Below are 19,665 nucleotides of genomic sequence, written 5' to 3'. Positions count from 1 at the left end.
ACTGGGGCTGAGGCTGTGGGCCTGCTCCGGGAGCAAGCTATGTGACATTTTGCTTGGCTCTATGATGAACTGGGGCTGAGGCTGTGGGCCTGCTCCGGGAGCAAGCTCTGTGACATTTTGCTTGGCTGTGTGATGAACTGGGGCTGAGGCTGTGGGCCTGCTCCGGGAGCAAGCTCTGTGACATTTTGCTTGGCTCTATGATGAACTGGGGCTGAGGCTGTGGGCCTGCTCCGGGAACAAGCTCTGTGACGTTTTGCTTGGCTCTATGATGAACTGGGGCTGAGGCTGTAGGCCTGCTCCGGGAACAAGCTCTGTGACATTTTGCTTGGCTGTGTGATGAACTGGGGCTGAGGCTGTGGGCCTGCTCCGGGAGCAAGCTCTGTGACATTTTGCTTGGCTCTATGATGAACTGGGGCTGAGGCTGTGGGCCTGCTCCGGGAGCAAGCTCTGTGACATTTTGCTTGGCTCTATGATGAACTGGGGCTGAGACTGTGGGCCTGCTCCGGGAGCAAGCTCTGTGACATTTTGCTTGGCTCTATGATGAACTTGGGCTGAGGCTGTGGGCCTGCTCCGGGAGCAAGCTCTGTGACATTTTGCTTGGCTCTATATGATGAACTGGGACTGAGGCTGTGGGCCTGCTCCGGGAACAAGCTCTGTGACATTTTGCTTGGCTCTATGATGAACTGGGGCTGAGGCTGTGGGCCTGCTCCGGGAACAAGCTCTGTGACGTTTTGCTTGGCTCTATGATGAACTGGGGCTGAGGCTGTGGGCCTGCTCCGGGAACAAGCTCTGTGACATTTTGCTTGGCTGTGTGATGAACTGGGGCTGAGGCTGTGGGCCTGCTCCGGGAGCAAGCTCTGTGACATTTTGCTTGGCTGTGTGATGAACTGGGGCTGAGGCTGTGGGCCTGCTCCGGGAACAAGCTCTGTGACATTTTGCTTGGCTCTATGATGAACTGGGGCTGAGGCTGTGGGCCTGCTCCGGGAGCAAGCTCTGTGACATTTTGCTTGGCTCTATGATGAACTGGGGCTGAGACTGTGGGCCTGCTCCGGGAGCAAGCTCTGTGACATTTTGCTTGGCTGTGTGTTGAACTGGGGCTGAGGCTGTGGGCCTGCTCCGGGAGCAAGCTCTGTGACATTTTGCTTGGCTCTATGATGAACTGGGGCTGAGGCTGTGGGCCTGCTCCGGGAGCAAGCTCTGTAACGTTTTGCTTGGCTCTATGATGAACTGGGGCTGAGGCTGTGGGCCTGCTCCGGGAGCAAGCTCTGTAACGTTTTGCTTGGCTCTATGATGAACTGGGGCTGAGGCTGTGGGCCTGCTCCGGGAGCAAGCTCTGTGACATTTTGCTTGGCTCTATGATGAACTGGGGCTGAGGCTGTGGGCCTGCTCCGGGAGCAAGCTCTGTGACATTTTGCTTGGCTCTATGATGAACTTGGGCTGAGGCTGTGGGCCTGCTCCGGGAGCAAGCTCTGTGACATTTTGCTTGGCTCTATGATGAACTGGGGCTGAGGCTGTGGGCCTGCTCCGGGAGCAAGCTCTGTGACATTTTGCTTGGCTCTATGATGAACTGGGGCTGAGGCTGTGGGCCTGCTCCGGGAGCAAGCTCTGTAACGTTTTGCTTGGCTCTATGATGAACTGGGGCTGAGGCTGTGGGCCTGCTCCGGGAACAAGCTCTGTGACATTTTGCTTGGCTCTATGATGAACTTGGGCTGAGGCTGTGGGCCTGCTCCGGGAGCAAGCTCTGTGACATTTTGCTTGGCTCTATATGATGAACTGGGGCTGAGGCTGTGGGCCTGCTCCGGGACAAGCTCTGTGACATTTTGCTTGGCTCTATGATGAACTGGGGCTGAGGCTGTGGGCCTGCTCCGGGAACAAGCTCTGTGACGTTTTGCTTGGCTCTATGATGAACTGGGGCTGAGGCTGTGGGCCTGCTCCGGGAACAAGCTCTGTGACATTTTGCTTGGCTGTGTGATGAACTGGGGCTGAGGCTGTGGGCCTGCTCCGGGAGCAAGCTCTGTGACATTTTGCTTGGCTGTGTGATGAACTGGGGCTGAGGCTGTGGGCCTGCTCCGGGAACAAGCTCTGTGACATTTTGCTTGGCTCTATGATGAACTGGGGCTGAGGCTGTGGGCCTGCTCCGGGAACAAGCTCTGTGACGTTTTGCTTGGCTCTATGATGAACTGGGGCTGAGGCTGTGGGCCTGCTCCGGGAACAAGCTCTGTGACATTTTGCTTGGCTGTGTGATGAACTGGGGCTGAGGCTGTGGGCCTGCTCCGGGAGCAAGCTCTGTGACATTTTGCTTGGCTCTATATGATGAACTGGGGCTGAGGCTGTGGGCCTGCTCCGGGAGCAAGCTCTGTGACATTTTGCTTGGCTGTGTGATGAACTGGGGCTGAGGCTGTGGGCCTGCTCCGGGAGCAAGCTCTGTGACATTTTGCTTGGCTCTATGATGAACTGGGGCTGAGGCTGTGGGCCTGCTCCGGGAGCAAGCTCTGTGACATTTTGCTTGGCTCTATGATGAACTGGGGCTGAGGCTGTGGGCCTGCTCCGGGAGCAAGCTCTGTGACATTTTGCTTGGCTCTATGATGAACTGGGGCTGAGGCTGTGGGCCTGCTCCGGGAGCAAGCTCTGTGACATTTTGCTTGGCTCTATGATGAACTGGGGCTGAGGCTGTGGGCCTGCTCCGGGAGCAAGCTCTGTGACATTTTGCTTGGCTCTATGATGAACTGGGGCTGAGGCTGTGGGCCTGCTCCGGGAGCAAGCTCTGTGACATTTTGCTTGGCTCTATGATGAACTGGGGCTGAGGCTGTGGGCCTGCTCCGGGAGCAAGCTCTGTGACATTTTGCTTGGCTCTATGATGAACTGGGGCTGAGGCTGTGGGCCTGCTCCGGGAGCAAGCTCTGTGACATTTTGCTTGGCTCTATGATGAACTGGGGCTGAGGCTGTGGGCCTGCTCCGGGAGCAAGCTCTGTGACATTTTGCTTGGCTCTATGATGAACTGGGGCTGAGGCTGTGGGCCTGCTCCGGGAACAAGCTCTGTGACATTTTGCTTGGCTGTGTGATGAACTGGGGCTGAGGCTGTGGGCCTGCTCCGGGAACAAGCTCTGTGACATTTTGCTTGGCTCTATGATGAACTGGGGCTGAGGCTGTGGGCCTGCTCCGGGAGCAAGCTCTGTGACATTTTGCTTGGCTCTATGATGAACTGGGGATGAGGCTGTGGGCCTGCTCCGGGAGCAAGCTCTGTGACATTTTGCTTGGCTCTATGATGAACTGGGGCTGAGGCTGTGGGCCTGCTCCGGGAACAAGCTCTGTGACATTTTGCTTGGCTCTATGATGAACTGGGGCTGAGGCTGTGGGCCTGCTCCGGGAGCAAGCTCTGTGACATTTTGCTGGGCTCTATGATGAACTGGGGCTGAGGCTGTGGGCCTGCTCCGGGAGCAAGCTCTGTGACATTTTGCTTGGCTGTGTGATGAACTGGGGCTGAGGCTGTGGGCCTGCTCCGGGAGCAAGTTCTGTGACATTTTGCTTGGCTGTGTGATGAACTGGGGCTGAGGCTGTGGGCCTGCTCCGGGAACAAGCTCTGTGACATTTTGCTTGGCTCTATGATGAACTGGGGCTGAGGCTGTGGGCCTGCTTCGGGAGCACGCTCTGTGACATTTTGCTAGGCTCTATGATGAACTGGGGCTGAGGCTGTGGGCCTGCTCCGGGAGCAAGCTCTGTGACATTTTGCTTGGCTCTATGATGAACTGGGGCTGAGGCTGTGGGCCTGCTCCGGGAGCAAGCTCTGTGACATTTTGCTTGGCTGTGTGATGAACTGGGGCTGAGGCTGTGGGCCTGCTCCGGGAGCAAGCTCTGTGACATTTTGCTTGGCTCTATGATGAACTGGGGCTGAGGCTGTGGGCCTGCTCCGGGAGCAAGCTCTGTGACATTTTGCTTGGCTCTATGATGAACTGGGGCTGAGGCTGTGGGCCTGCTCCGGGAACAAGCTCTGTGACATTTTGCTTGGCTGTGTGATGAACTGGGGCTGAGGCTGTGGGCCTGCTCCGGGAGCAAGCTCTGTGACATTTTGCTTGGCTCTATGATGAACTGGGGCTGAGGCTGTGGGCCTGCTCCGGGAGCAAGCTCTGTAACGTTTTGCTTGGCTCTATGATGAACTGGGGCTGAGGCTGTGGGCCTGCTCCGGGAGCAAGCTCTGTAACGTTTTGCTTGGCTCTATGATGAACTGGGGCTGAGGCTGTGGGCCTGCTCCCGGAGCAAGCTCTGTGACATTTTGCTTGGCTCTATGATGAACTTGGGCTGAGGCTGTGGGCCTGCTCCGGGAGCAAGCTCTGTGACATTTTGCTTGGCTCTATGATGAACTGGGGCTGAGGCTGTGGGCCTGCTCCGGGAGCAAGCTCTGTGACATTTTGCTTGGCTCTATGATGAACTGGGGCTGAGGCTGTGGGCCTGCTCCGGGAGCAAGCTCTGTAACGTTTTGCTTGGCTCTATGATGAACTGGGGCTGAGGCTGTGGGCCTGCTCCGGGAACAAGCTCTGTGACATTTTGCTTGGCTCTATGATGAACTGGGGCTGAGGCTGTGGGCCTGCTCCGGGAGCAAGCTCTGTGACATTTTGCTTGGCTCTATGATGAACTGGGGCTGAGGCTGTGGGCCTGCTCCGGGAGCAAGCTCTGTGACATTTTGCTTGGCTCTATGATGAACTGGGGATGAGGCTGTGGGCCTGCTCCGGGAGCAAGCTCTGTGACATTTTGCTTGGCTCTATGATGAACTGGGGCTGAGGCTGTGGGCCTGCTCCGGGAGCAAGCTCTGTGACATTTTGCTTGGCTCTATGATGAACTGGGGCTGAGGCTGTGGGCCTGCTCCGGGAACAAGCTCTGTGACATTTTGCTTGGCTCTATGATGAACTGGGGCTGAGGCTGTGGGCCTGCTCCGGGAGCAAGCTCTGTGACATTTTGCTTGGCTCTATGATGAACTGGGGCTGAGGCTGTGGGCCTGCTCCGGGAGCAAGCTCTGTGACATTTTGCTTGGCTGTGTGATGAACTGGGGCTGAGGCTGTGGGCCTGCTCCGGGAGCAAGCTCTGTGACATTTTGCTTGGCTGTGTGATGAACTGGGGCTGAGGCTGTGGGCCTGCTCCGGGAGCAAGCTCTGTAACGTTTTGCTTGGCTCTATGATGAACTGGGGCTGAGGCTGTGGGCCTGCTCCGGGACAAGCTCTGTGACATTTTGCTTGGCTCTATGATGAACTGGGGCTGAGGCTGTGGGCCTGCTCCGGGAGCAAGCTCTGTGACATTTTGCTTGGCTCTATGATGAACTGGGGCTGAGGCTGTGGGCCTGCTCCGGGAGCAAGCTCTGTAACGTTTTGCTTGGCTCTATGATGAACTGGGGCTGAGGCTGTGGGCCTGCTCCGGGAACAAGCTCTGTGACATTTTGCTTGGCTCTATGATGAACTGGGGCTGAGGCTGTGGGCCTGCTCCGGGAGCAAGCTCTGTGACATTTTGCTTGGCTCTATGATGAACTGGGGCTGAGGCTGTGGGCCTGCTCCGGGAGCAAGCTCTGTGACATTTTGCTTGGCTCTATGATGAACTGGGGCTGAGGCTGTGGGCCTGCTCCGGGAACAAGCTCTGTGACATTTTGCTTGGCTCTATGATGAACTGGGGCTGAGGCTGTGGGCCTGCTCCGGGAGCAAGCTCTGTAACGTTTTGCTTGGCTCTATGATGAACTGGGGCTGAGGCTGTGGGCCTGCTCCGGGAACAAGCTCTGTGACATTTTGCTTGGCTCTATGATGAACTGGGGCTGAGGCTGTGGGCCTGCTCCGGGAGCAAGCTCTGTGACATTTTGCTTGGCTCTATGATGAACTGGGGCTGAGGCTGTGGGCCTGCTCCGGGAGCAAGCTCTGTGACATTTTGCTTGGCTCTATGATGAACTGGGGCTGAGGCTGTGGGCCTGCTCCGGGAGCAAGCTCTGTGACATTTTGCTTGGCTCTATGATGAACTGGGGCTGAGGCTGTGGGCCTGCTCCGGGAGCAAGCTCTGTGACATTTTGCTTGGCTGTGTGATGAACTGGGGCTGAGGCTGTGGGCCTGCTCCGGGAGCAAGCTCTGTGACATTTTGCTTGGCTGTGTGATGAACTGGGGCTGAGGCTGTGGGCCTGCTCCGGGAACAAGCTCTGTGACATTTTGCTTGGCTCTATGATGAACTGGGGCTGAGGCTGTGGGCCTGCTCCGGGAGCAAGCTCTGTGACATTTTGCTTGGCTCTATGATGAACTGGGGCTGAGGCTGTGGGCCTGCTCCGGGAGCAAGCTCTGTAACGTTTTGCTTGGCTCTATGATGAACTGGGGCTGAGGCTGTGGGCCTGCTCCGGGAGCAAGCTCTGTGACATTTTGCTTGGCTCTATGATGAACTGGGGCTGAGGCTGTGGGCCTGCTCCGGGAGCAAGCTATGTGACATTTTGCTTGGCTCTATGATGAACTGGGGCTGAGGCTGTGGGCCTGCTCCGGGAACAAGCTCTGTGACATTTTGCTTGGCTCTATGATGAACTGGGGCTGAGGCTGTGGGCCTGCTCCGGGAGCAAGCTCTGTGACATTTTGCTTGGCTCTATGATGAACTGGGGCTGAGGCTGTGGGCCTGCTCCGGGAACAAGCTCTGTGACATTTTGCTTGGCTCTATGATGAACTGGGGCTGAGGCTGTGGGCCTGCTCCGGGAGCAAGCTCTGTGACATTTTGCTTGGCTCTATGATGAACTGGGGATGAGGCTGTGGGCCTGCTCCGGGAGCAAGCTCTGTGACATTTTGCTTGGCTCTATGATGAACTGGGGCTGAGGCTGTGGGCCTGCTCCGGAGGCAAGCTCTGTGACATTTTGCTTGGCTCTATGATGAACTGGGGCTGAGGCTGTGGGCCTGCTCCGGGAACAAGCTCTGTGACATTTTGCTTGGCTCTATGATGAACTGGGGCTGAGGCTGTGGGCCTGCTCCGGGAGCAAGCTATGTGACATTTTGCTTGGCTCTATGATGAACTGGGGCTGAGGCTGTGGGCCTGCTCCGGGAGCAAGCTCTGTGACATTTTGCTTGGCTGTGTGATGAACTGGGGCTGAGGCTGTGGGCCTGCTCCGGGAGCAAGCTCTGTGACATTTTGCTTGGCTCTATGATGAACTGGGGCTGAGGCTGTGGGCCTGCTCCGGGAACAAGCTCTGTGACGTTTTGCTTGGCTCTATGATGAACTGGGGCTGAGGCTGTAGGCCTGCTCCGGGAACAAGCTCTGTGACATTTTGCTTGGCTGTGTGATGAACTGGGGCTGAGGCTGTGGGCCTGCTCCGGGAGCAAGCTCTGTGACATTTTGCTTGGCTCTATGATGAACTGGGGCTGAGGCTGTGGGCCTGCTCCGGGAGCAAGCTCTGTGACATTTTGCTTGGCTCTATGATGAACTGGGGCTGAGACTGTGGGCCTGCTCCGGGAGCAAGCTCTGTGACATTTTGCTTGGCTCTATGATGAACTTGGGCTGAGGCTGTGGGCCTGCTCCGGGAGCAAGCTCTGTGACATTTTGCTTGGCTCTATATGATGAACTGGGACTGAGGCTGTGGGCCTGCTCCGGGAACAAGCTCTGTGACATTTTGCTTGGCTCTATGATGAACTGGGGCTGAGGCTGTGGGCCTGCTCCGGGAACAAGCTCTGTGACGTTTTGCTTGGCTCTATGATGAACTGGGGCTGAGGCTGTGGGCCTGCTCCGGGAACAAGCTCTGTGACATTTTGCTTGGCTGTGTGATGAACTGGGGCTGAGGCTGTGGGCCTGCTCCGGGAGCAAGCTCTGTGACATTTTGCTTGGCTGTGTGATGAACTGGGGCTGAGGCTGTGGGCCTGCTCCGGGAACAAGCTCTGTGACATTTTGCTTGGCTCTATGATGAACTGGGGCTGAGGCTGTGGGCCTGCTCCGGGAGCAAGCTCTGTGACATTTTGCTTGGCTCTATGATGAACTGGGGCTGAGACTGTGGGCCTGCTCCGGGAGCAAGCTCTGTGACATTTTGCTTGGCTGTGTGTTGAACTGGGGCTGAGGCTGTGGGCCTGCTCCGGGAGCAAGCTCTGTGACATTTTGCTTGGCTCTATGATGAACTGGGGCTGAGGCTGTGGGCCTGCTCCGGGAGCAAGCTCTGTAACGTTTTGCTTGGCTCTATGATGAACTGGGGCTGAGGCTGTGGGCCTGCTCCGGGAGCAAGCTCTGTAACGTTTTGCTTGGCTCTATGATGAACTGGGGCTGAGGCTGTGGGCCTGCTCCGGGAGCAAGCTCTGTGACATTTTGCTTGGCTCTATGATGAACTGGGGCTGAGGCTGTGGGCCTGCTCCGGGAGCAAGCTCTGTGACATTTTGCTTGGCTCTATGATGAACTTGGGCTGAGGCTGTGGGCCTGCTCCGGGAGCAAGCTCTGTGACATTTTGCTTGGCTCTATGATGAACTGGGGCTGAGGCTGTGGGCCTGCTCCGGGAGCAAGCTCTGTGACATTTTGCTTGGCTCTATGATGAACTGGGGCTGAGGCTGTGGGCCTGCTCCGGGAGCAAGCTCTGTAACGTTTTGCTTGGCTCTATGATGAACTGGGGCTGAGGCTGTGGGCCTGCTCCGGGAACAAGCTCTGTGACATTTTGCTTGGCTCTATGATGAACTTGGGCTGAGGCTGTGGGCCTGCTCCGGGAGCAAGCTCTGTGACATTTTGCTTGGCTCTATATGATGAACTGGGGCTGAGGCTGTGGGCCTGCTCCGGGACAAGCTCTGTGACATTTTGCTTGGCTCTATGATGAACTGGGGCTGAGGCTGTGGGCCTGCTCCGGGAACAAGCTCTGTGACGTTTTGCTTGGCTCTATGATGAACTGGGGCTGAGGCTGTGGGCCTGCTCCGGGAACAAGCTCTGTGACATTTTGCTTGGCTGTGTGATGAACTGGGGCTGAGGCTGTGGGCCTGCTCCGGGAGCAAGCTCTGTGACATTTTGCTTGGCTGTGTGATGAACTGGGGCTGAGGCTGTGGGCCTGCTCCGGGAGCAAGCTCTGTGACATTTTGCTTGGCTCTATGATGAACTGGGGCTGAGGCTGTGGGCCTGCTCCGGGAACAAGCTCTGTGACGTTTTGCTTGGCTCTATGATGAACTGGGGCTGAGGCTGTGGGCCTGCTCCGGGAACAAGCTCTGTGACATTTTGCTTGGCTGTGTGATGAACTGGGGCTGAGGCTGTGGGCCTGCTCCGGGAGCAAGCTCTGTGACATTTTGCTTGGCTCTATATGATGAACTGGGGCTGAGGCTGTGGGCCTGCTCCGGGAGCAAGCTCTGTGACATTTTGCTTGGCTGTGTGATGAACTGGGGCTGAGGCTGTGGGCCTGCTCCGGGAACAAGCTCTGTGACATTTTGCTTGGCTGTGTGATGAACTGGGGCTGAGGCTGTGGGCCTGCTCCGGGAACAAGCTCTGTGACATTTTGCTTGGCTCTATGATGAACTGGGGCTGAGGCTGTGGGCCTGCTCCGGGAGCAAGCTCTGTGACATTTTGCTTGGCTCTATGATGAACTGGGGATGAGGCTGTGGGCCTGCTCCGGGAGCAAGCTCTGTGACATTTTGCTTGGCTCTATGATGAACTGGGGCTGAGGCTGTGGGCCTGCTCCGGGAACAAGCTCTGTGACATTTTGCTTGGCTCTATGATGAACTGGGGCTGAGGCTGTGGGCCTGCTCCGGGAGCAAGCTCTGTGACATTTTGCTGGGCTCTATGATGAACTGGGGCTGAGGCTGTGGGCCTGCTCCGGGAGCAAGCTCTGTGACATTTTGCTTGGCTGTGTGATGAACTGGGGCTGAGGCTGTGGGCCTGCTCCGGGAGCAAGCTCTGTGACATTTTGCTTGGCTGTGTGATGAACTGGGGCTGAGGCTGTGGGCCTGCTCCGGGAACAAGCTCTGTGACATTTTGCTTGGCTCTATGATGAACTGGGGCTGAGGCTGTGGGCCTGCTTCGGGAGCACGCTCTGTGACATTTTGCTAGGCTCTATGATGAACTGGGGCTGAGGCTGTGGGCCTGCTCCGGGAGCAAGCTCTGTGACATTTTGCTTGGCTCTATGATGAACTGGGGCTGAGGCTGTGGGCCTGCTCCGGGAGCAAGCTCTGTGACATTTTGCTTGGCTGTGTGATGAACTGGGGCTGAGGCTGTGGGCCTGCTCCGGGAGCAAGCTCTGTGACATTTTGCTTGGCTCTATGATGAACTGGGGCTGAGGCTGTGGGCCTGCTCCGGGAGCAAGCTCTGTGACATTTTGCTTGGCTCTATGATGAACTGGGGCTGAGGCTGTGGGCCTGCTCCGGGAACAAGCTCTGTGACATTTTGCTTGGCTGTGTGATGAACTGGGGCTGAGGCTGTGGGCCTGCTCCGGGAGCAAGCTCTGTGACATTTTGCTTGGCTCTATGATGAACTGGGGCTGAGGCTGTGGGCCTGCTCCGGGAACAAGCTCTGTGACATTTTGCTTGGCTCTATGATGAACTGGGGCTGAGGCTGTGGGCCTGCTCCGGGAGCAAGCTCTGTGACATTTTGCTTGGCTCTATGATGAACTGGGGCTGAGGCTGTGGGCCTGCTCCGGGAGCAAGCTCTGTGACATTTTGCTTGGCTGTGTGATGAACTGGGGCTGAGGCTGTGGGCCTGCTCCGGGAGCAAGCTCTGTGACATTTTGCTTGGCTGTGTGATGAACTGGGGCTGAGGCTGTGGGCCTGCTCCGGGAACAAGCTCTGTGACATTTTGCTTGGCTCTATGATGAACTGGGGCTGAGGCTGTGGGCCTGCTCCGGGAGCAAGCTCTGTGACATTTTGCTTGGCTCTATGATGAACTGGGGCTGAGGCTGTGGGCCTGCTCCGGGAGCAAGCTCTGTAACGTTTTGCTTGGCTCTATGATGAACTGGGGCTGAGGCTGTGGGCCTGCTCCGGGAGCAAGCTCTGTGACATTTTGCTTGGCTCTATGATGAACTGGGGCTGAGGCTGTGGGCCTGCTCCGGGAGCAAGCTCTGTGACATTTTGCTTGGCTCTATGATGAACTGGGGCTGAGGCTGTGGGCCTGCTCCGGGAACAAGCTCTGTGACATTTTGCTTGGCTCTATGATGAACTGGGGCTGAGGCTGTGGGCCTGCTCCGGGAGCAAGCTCTGTGACATTTTGCTTGGCTCTATGATGAACTGGGGATGAGGCTGTGGGCCTGCTCCGGGAGCAAGCTCTGTGACATTTTGCTTGGCTCTATGATGAACTGGGGCTGAGGCTGTGGGCCTGCTCCGGGAGCAAGCTCTGTGACATTTTGCTTGGCTCTATGATGAACTGGGGCTGAGGCTGTGGGCCTGCTCCGGGAGCAAGCTCTGTGACATTTTGCTTGGCTTTATGATGAACTGGGGCTGAGGCTGTGGGCCTGCTCCGGGAGCAAGCTCTGTGACATTTTGCTTGGCTCTATGATGAACTGGGGCTGAGGCTGTGGGCCTGCTCCGGGAGCAATCTCTGTGACATTTTGCTTGGCTCTATGATGAACTGGGGCTGAGGCTGTGGGCCTGCTCCGGGAGCAAGCTCTGTGACATTTTGCTTGGCTGTGTGATGAACTGGGGCTGAGGCTGTGGGCCTGCTCCGGGAGCAAGCTCTGTGACATTTTGCTTGGCTCTATGATGAACTGGGGCTGAGGCTGTGGGCCTGCTCCGGGAACAAGCTCTGTGACGTTTTGCTTGGCTCTATGATGAACTGGGGCTGAGGCTGTGGGCCTGCTCCGGGAACAAGCTCTGTGACATTTTGCTTGGCTGTGTGATGAACTGGGGCTGAGGCTGTGGGCCTGCTCCGGGAGCAAGCTCTGTGACATTTTGCTTGGCTCTATGATGAACTGGGGCTGAGGCTGTGGGCCTGCTCCGGGAGCAAGCTCTGTGACATTTTGCTTGGCTCTATGATGAACTGGGGCTGAGGCTGTGGGCCTGCTCCGGGAACAAGCTCTGTGACATTTTGCTTGGCTGTGTGATGAACTGGGGCTGAGGCTGTGGGCCTGCTCCGGGAACAAGCTCTGTGACATTTTGCTTGGCTCTATGATGAACTGGGGCTGAGGCTGTGGGCCTGCTCCGGGAGCAAGCTCTGTGACATTTTGCTTGGCTCTATGATGAACTGGGGCTGAGACTGTGGGCCTGCTCCGGGAGCAAGCTCTGTGACATTTTGCTTGGCTCTATGATGAACTTGGGCTGAGGCTGTGGGCCTGCTCCGGGAGCAAGCTCTGTGACATTTTGCTTGGCTCTATATGATGAACTGGGGCTGAGGCTGTGGGCCTGCTCCGGGACAAGCTCTGTGACATTTTGCTTGGCTCTATGATGAACTGGGGCTGAGGCTGTGGGCCTGCTCCGGGAACAAGCTCTGTGACGTTTTGCTTGGCTCTATGATGAACTGGGGCTGAGGCTGTGGGCCTGCTCCGGGAACAAGCTCTGTGACATTTTGCTTGGCTGTGTGATGAACTGGGGCTGAGGCTGTGGGCCTGCTCCGGGAGCAAGCTCTGTGACATTTTGCTTGGCTGTGTGATGAACTGGGGCTGAGGCTGTGGGCCTGCTCCGGGAGCAAGCTCTGTGACATTTTGCTTGGCTCTATGATGAACTGGGGCTGAGGCTGTGGGCCTGCTCCGGGAACAAGCTCTGTGACGTTTTGCTTGGCTCTATGATGAACTGGGGCTGAGGCTGTGGGCCTGCTCCGGGAACAAGCTCTGTGACATTTTGCTTGGCTGTGTGATGAACTGGGGCTGAGGCTGTGGGCCTGCTCCGGGAGCAAGCTCTGTGACATTTTGCTTGGCTCTATATGATGAACTGGGGCTGAGGCTGTGGGCCTGCTCCGGGAGCAAGCTCTGTGACATTTTGCTTGGCTGTGTGATGAACTGGGGCTGAGGCTGTGGGCCTGCTCCGGGAACAAGCTCTGTGACATTTTGCTTGGCTGTGTGATGAACTGGGGCTGAGGCTGTGGGCCTGCTCCGGGAACAAGCTCTGTGACATTTTGCTTGGCTCTATGATGAACTGGGGCTGAGGCTGTGGGCCTGCTCCGGGAGCAAGCTCTGTGACATTTTGCTTGGCTCTATGATGAACTGGGGATGAGGCTGTGGGCCTGCTCCGGGAGCAAGCTCTGTGACATTTTGCTTGGCTCTATGATGAACTGGGGCTGAGGCTGTGGGCCTGCTCCGGGAGTAAGCTCTGTGACATTTTGCTTGGCTCTATGATGAACTGGGGCTGAGGCTGTGGGCCTGCTCCGGGAACAAGCTCTGTGACATTTTGCTTGGCTCTATGATGAACTGGGGCTGAGGCTGTGGGCCTGCTCCGGGAGCAATCTCTGTGACATTTTGCTTGGCTCTATGATGAACTGGGGCTGAGGCTGTGGGCCTGCTCCGGGAGCAAGCTCTGTGACATTTTGCTTGGCTGTGTGATGAACTGGGGCTGAGGCTGTGGGCCTGCTCCGGGAGCAAGCTCTGTGACATTTTGCTTGGCTGTGTGATGAACTGGGGCTGAGGCTGTGGGCCTGCTCCGGGAGCAAGCTCTGTGACATTTTGCTTGGCTCTATGATGAACTGGGGCTGAGGCTGTGGGCCTGCTCCGGGAACAAGCTCTGTGACGTTTTGCTTGGCTCTATGATGAACTGGGGCTGAGGCTGTGGGCCTGCTCCGGGAACAAGCTCTGTGACATTTTGCTTGGCTGTGTGATGAACTGGGGCTGAGGCTGTGGGCCTGCTCCGGGAGCAAGCTCTGTGACATTTTGCTTGGCTCTATGATGAACTGGGGCTGAGGCTGTGGGCCTGCTCCGGGAGCAAGCTCTGTGACATTTTGCTTGGCTCTATGATGAACTTGGGCTGAAGCTGTGGGCCTGCTCCGGGAGCAAGCTCTGTGACATTTTGCTTGGCTCTATATGATGAACTGGGGCTGAGGCTGTTGGCCTGCTCCGGGAACAAGCTCTGTGACATTTTGCTTGGCTCTATGATGAACTTGGGCTGAGGCTGTGGGCCTGCTCCGGGAGCAAGCTCTGTGACATTTTGCTTGGCTCTATATGATGAACTGGGGCTGAGGCTGTGGGCCTGCTCCGGGAACAAGCTCTGTGACATTTTGCTTGGCTGTGTGATGAACTGGGGCTGAGGCTGTGGGCCTGCTCCGGGAGCAAGCTCTGTGACATTTTGCTTGGCTCTATGATGAACTGGGGCTGAGACTGTGGGCCTGCTCCGGGAGCAAGCTCTGTAACGTTTTGCTTGGCTCTATGATGAACTGGGGCTGAGGCTGTGGGCCTGCTCCGGGAGCAAGCTCTGTGACATTTTGCTTGGCTGTGTGTTGAACTGGGGCTGGGGCTGTGGGCCTGCTCCGGGAACAAGCTCTGTGACATTTTGCTTGGCTGTGTGATGAACTGGGGCTGGGGCTGAGGCTGAGGCTGTGGGCCTGCTCCGGCCTTAATATCTACGGACTCATTTTCATTCTGAATGCTGTTGCTTGCTTTTATTGTTTGCACTATTTATGTTTTTTCTCTCTCTCTCTCTCGCTCTCTGCATTGTTGTTTGTTGGTCTTTTTGTTAATGTTCTTTTCAGGTTCCTTGTTTTGTGGCTGCCTGTCAGTAGACGAATCTCAAGATTGTATAATTTGTACATACTTTGATAATAAATGCACTTTGAACTTTCATCTCGGAAGGTGTGTACTTACTGTAATCATCTGACGAGCTGTGATCAGATGACATTGTGTTTGAATTTTGAAAGGAAAAAGCAAACTGGAGTGGATTAAATGCTCCATATCATAAAATAGTATTTGCATTTAATTGGTGATGCTTTAATGCCTCAGTAGACTTAACACTTAAATTCAACAAAATTTCAGAATATACAGTGCCTTGAAAAAGTATTCAGCCCCCAGAACCATATTTGCATTTTACTGTCTCATTTCTAAACTCAAAATATATTGGTCAGATTTCTTAACCTAATCTACAAAACATTGTACAACATGTCAAATCAAAAGAAACATTCCAAAATCTGTCAACAATTTACTATAAATTAAAAACCAAAATTATGAGGCTGAGTAAGTATTTACCCCCTTTGTAATTACCATACAATATTTACTATTTCCTTACCAACTCACTCAATTTGTTGATGTAGAAAATTGGAGGATCACCTGTTTGCAATGAATTCATAAGAATAACCACCCCTCTCTCTGTAAGGTCCATCAGTGTGGTAGATTTTCAACAGTCCAAACCAAAATGAAGATGAAAGAGTATTTATTTGTAGGAGAGGCTACTGTGAGCTTCAGAATTCAGTGGCTGCAACTGGTGATGATGATCATGGTTCCACAATCTCTAAGGACTTGAACTAAAAGGTTGTTTATGGATGAATGGCACGGTAGAAGCCGTGGCTAAAAAAAAGAGAATATTCTTGTCCATAAAGGCTTTGCAAAGCATCACTTAGAAGATACTGTAAAGATGTGGAAAAGTACTGAAGTGGGATGAGACTAAAGTGCAACCTTTTGGCCTCAACAATAGCAGTATGTGTGGTGTAAATCTAATACTGTTTATCAGCCAGGTAACATCATTCCTACTGTAATGTGTGGGGGTGGTAGCAACATGCTCTGGGAATGCCTTTCAGCAGCAGGGACTGGAAATCTGGTCAGGATTGATGGGAAGATGAATACTGCTAAATACAGAGAGATCCTGGATAAAAACCTGCTAGCCTCTGCCAGAAAACCGTGGAGGAGGTTCGTCCTTCAGCAAGACAACACAATTGCACTGCCAGGGCAATCGTGGAGTGGCTTCAAATGAAGAAAATTAATGTCCTTAAGTGGACCAATCAGAGTCCTGACATTAACCTGATTGAACATCTTTGCCAAGACCTCAAGATTGCTGTCCACTGCCGCTCCCCAACTAACCTGGCACAGCTTGAGCAATTTTGCAAGGAGGAATGGACAAATCTTGCTTCATCATGTTGTGCAAAGCTGTAAAAGACTAATCCAAAAAGACTAGCGGCTATAATAGCTGAGAGGTGGTTCAGCTAAGTACTGAGCAAAGGAGGGTTGAGTACTTTTGAACTGCTGATGTTTCCGTGTTTGATTTTCGTGCTTTACAATTCTCCCTGTTTTTTGGGCTTTACTTTCGGGGGGGGGGGGGTGTGAAGAGCATGTGATACATAAATAAAAATTCTCAGCTAAATGAGTATTACAGCCAGGAATTTTGATCAATTTATAGAACAAAGTTTGAGGGCTGAATACTTTTACAAGGCACTGTATATAATGGCTTCATGATCTGGGGTCATCCAAGAACAGCATCCAGTTACTCAAATGCTGTTTGAAGCATTTCTATATGAACAAGTTTCGACATGCAGCACTGTGATTAAAACTAGGAAAACTTGTGTTTTGAGTGATGCAGCTGAGGGATAAACATTCCCCAGTGCTTTACCAAAATTGTGCCCAGGCTCATATTTGAGAGTAAGATGGGGCTTTAATTTAATACTTATTTTGAAGGTAGGAAGTTCAGTACTATTATATTCTCTTTGTACTGCATTGAAGTGTTAGCTTAGGTAATTTCCTCAGATTTGTGGTGGGGTTTTGAATTCATCACCTAAATGACTGAACAAGGTATGTACACGGTATTCTGTGCATTCCTATGATTCTGTGGATTGTGACAACATTTCCTTCTGTGTTTAAAAGAGACCTGAAGGGTAAACGTTTGCATAGAGGGTGCTGCATAACTGGAACAAGCTGCCAGAAGAGGTAGTAGAGGCAGTTACAATTCATTTCATTTCAAGTTTAATAGTCATTTTAACCATGCATGATTACAGCCAAACAGAACAGCATTACTCTGGGGTCAAGGTGCAAAGACATATTACCAAAGGTCATATACTGTAAGCACATACAAGATCACAATCATGTAGTAAGAGTCCTGGGGCCCACCTCCTCTCCCTATCCACCTCCCAAAGTAAACAAACCCATATAAAATATCACTAAAAATACAATGACACAGAATATGCTGCAGCTTGAGGCCCGAGTCCATTGAGTGCTGCTAAAAAATCTACCAGCGGCCACAACAGAGCTTGTCTTCTGCTGAGCAAAACCGTGGGAGGGAAGCTCCGACTCTGTCTGGACACCGTGCCACACAGCCACCGTGAAGCACAATGGCTCAGACCCTCACTCAGGGCAGTTGCAAACAGGCGAAACTGTGGCTTCAGGCCTAGTCTTCGTTACGACTGAGGACTCGGCCCTCTCCATCCGCTCCTGCTCGCATCCAATTAATCAGCAAATCAAACCTGCAGTATACCAGATTAACAATGTCCGAAGACAAGATCACAAGAAAAGTGACCGTGATGGCCACTTGCTATATGCCTGTAAGTCTCCATCGATTCAGGCAGCAGCACGTTGCTCAGCTCCTTCATTATCTCTGTCAGCGAGCAACTTGCTCATGGTGCAGGCCTCCAGTCCTTTGAGTTCTCAACGTATCTTGTGATTATTATACATACGTTTAAGTATGATTTACAATTTTTAAAGATATTTGGATAGGTGAGAGAATAGGAAAGGTTTAGAGGTCATATGTGCCAAATAGGCTAGCTTGGGTAGGCAACTTATTCAGCATGGGTGAGTTGGCTCAAAGGGCCTGTTTCTGTGTTGTACTGACTATTTTCTGTGCTGTGTGACTGTTTGCTGAGAGCAGGACTTTTCACCACATGAGGGCATCAGATTCCAATAGTTTTTGTTCACCCTCTCAGGAGTGAACACTGTTGTTCATTTAATGGGACTAGTATATTTTAACTGTTTAAGATTTGGGCAGATAGGGAAATGATGTGGTATGTAGCCAAAAGGGGGATACAGGGGGTAAATCGCTGAGAGACGTATTTGGTGTTGATTTGAGTTAAGAATTTGTTAATTTTTTTTTAAAGTCTTATTGCTAATTTTGATTTGCAGGCAATTCATGTGGAGACTGATCCCCAAACCATCAGTGCTTATGTTGTTTATTTGTCACAACATGCTCCAGTAGAGGAACAGGCTCAGCATAATGACCTTGCTCTGGTAAGAATAAATCTACAGGCTTGAATAATGTGGCAGCATGACAAAACAATAGATCTATGACAGACGTACGGCTGTCTTATTTACCCAGCTTGTGAAAATGTTTCATTTCAATGCAGTTTTGAAAATGTGTTTAGTAAGATCCCACTTAATAAGGACTCATAAGGTTGAGGGTGTAATATAATGACGGGTAGTGGAATTGGCACAGCTGGATCACCCACAGAAGGCATAAGTGGGTAATCTAGAACTAGTGGTTGTAGTCTTGGGACAAGAGGTTGACTGCTTAGGACTGAGGTTGGGTTGTGAATCGGATTCTGTATTCTAGAAATCTGTAGATACAATTAAGTATGTTCAGGATTAAGGTAGGCTTTTGGATTGTTGCGGATCAGGAAGGAAAATGAGGATCAACTTGTGTTCACTGTGTAATATATTTCAAAAGTTGAGTTTCGCAACATGTTGAGGTATTAATGGGAATGATAATCTGCCAGTCTGGCACCCTTGGTTCCAGATTTAGGGAGTTCTTCTGTACTTTGTGTTCTGTTAGGTTTATTTCCATGTTAGAACTTTATCTCATCAATATGCAAATTGACCTGACACATGAGAAGTACTTCTAATGTATGAAAATTAGACAATAGACAATAGGTGCAGAAGTAGACCATTCGGCCTACTTTGGATACTCCCATCTTCAACAAAGGAAATTCTGGTGGTATTGCCAGATAATAAACCATTAAATTATTTTATATGCTGCTGTCCTGAAGAATAGTAGCACCTTTGATATAGTTAATAAACCTTGGTGTTTCTAAGGAGCATAATCAGTCAAAATTTAGTACAGAGCTCCATGAGGTGATGTTGAGAGAGGTGATCAAAAGGAATTGTCAGAAGGATAGGTTTAATGGAGCAGCTGAAAAGAGATGAGCAAGGGGGGGATTTAGCATAGGACTTCACGAGCTGAAGGTTGAACTATTGGATGGCACAGCGGTTAAGAATAATTAAAACAAAGGATCCAGAAATGGAGGAGAGCTGAGATCTCGGTGGAGGCTACCAGTGTTGAGAAATTTATATGGAGAGGTGAGGTCAAGATCACAGGAATCAACAATATGAACTTTAAATTGGAAACGTGGTTGGACCAGGATTTTCTGTGAAATCATTTAGCACAGTAGGTGATCGGTAAAAGTGAATAGGTAAATATTGACAAAATACAGAGTATCAATCAGTTATCACAGAGCAGTTTATAGGCCAGGCTGACACCTTTTAGGTGGAGATCTTTTAAAAGTGACCTGGTAGATTTTGTATGGTATTTTTGTCCTTGTTTGCAATGTACTTTCCATTGTTGATGAGTTTTAGTTGTTATGTTGTAATTCATCCTTTTGTTTCCTTAGGATGTTGCTCGTTTAATTGTGGAGAGATCCACCATCATGACCCACCTGTTTGCCAAGCACTCCTACAGAACAGAGTGCGAGTCTGTGCTGGTGGCTCTAATTGCCATCTTCTCTCGGTACGTGAAACGAATGCGGAAGACAAAGGAGGATGAGGAGGTGTACAGCTGGGTGAGTGATTGGTCATGTAGGCTTTGTCTTTAGCTGTTGCACATAACCTGGATTCATGAATGACTCAATGATCTGTATTGTGCATTGGATATACACTTGATCCTGGTGTCTGCTGGCAGTTATTCCACA

General features: G+C 52.5%; 1 protein-coding gene across 3 annotated transcripts in view; it reads left to right on the top strand.

Moving 5' to 3' along the window:
- Positions 1-19,665, top strand: part of ints1 (integrator complex subunit 1) — a 180,311-nt gene that overhangs the window by 74,696 nt on the left and 85,950 nt on the right. For all 3 annotated transcript variants that reach the window (XM_073060973.1, XM_073060972.1, XM_073060971.1), the window contains exons 24-25: positions 17,888-17,992; positions 19,369-19,536. In XM_073060973.1, the coding sequence (XP_072917074.1) occupies positions 17,888-17,992; positions 19,369-19,536 (273 nt within the window). The remainder of the gene's footprint in view (positions 1-17,887; positions 17,993-19,368; positions 19,537-19,665) is intronic.

Source organism: Hemitrygon akajei, chromosome 11 (genome assembly GCF_048418815.1).
Source record: "Hemitrygon akajei chromosome 11, sHemAka1.3, whole genome shotgun sequence".
In the NCBI taxonomy this organism is placed as follows: Eukaryota; Metazoa; Chordata; class Chondrichthyes; order Myliobatiformes; family Dasyatidae; genus Hemitrygon; species Hemitrygon akajei.
The sequence above is the reverse complement of the archived record's forward strand: the minus strand, read 5'-3'. Positions and strand labels throughout refer to the sequence as shown.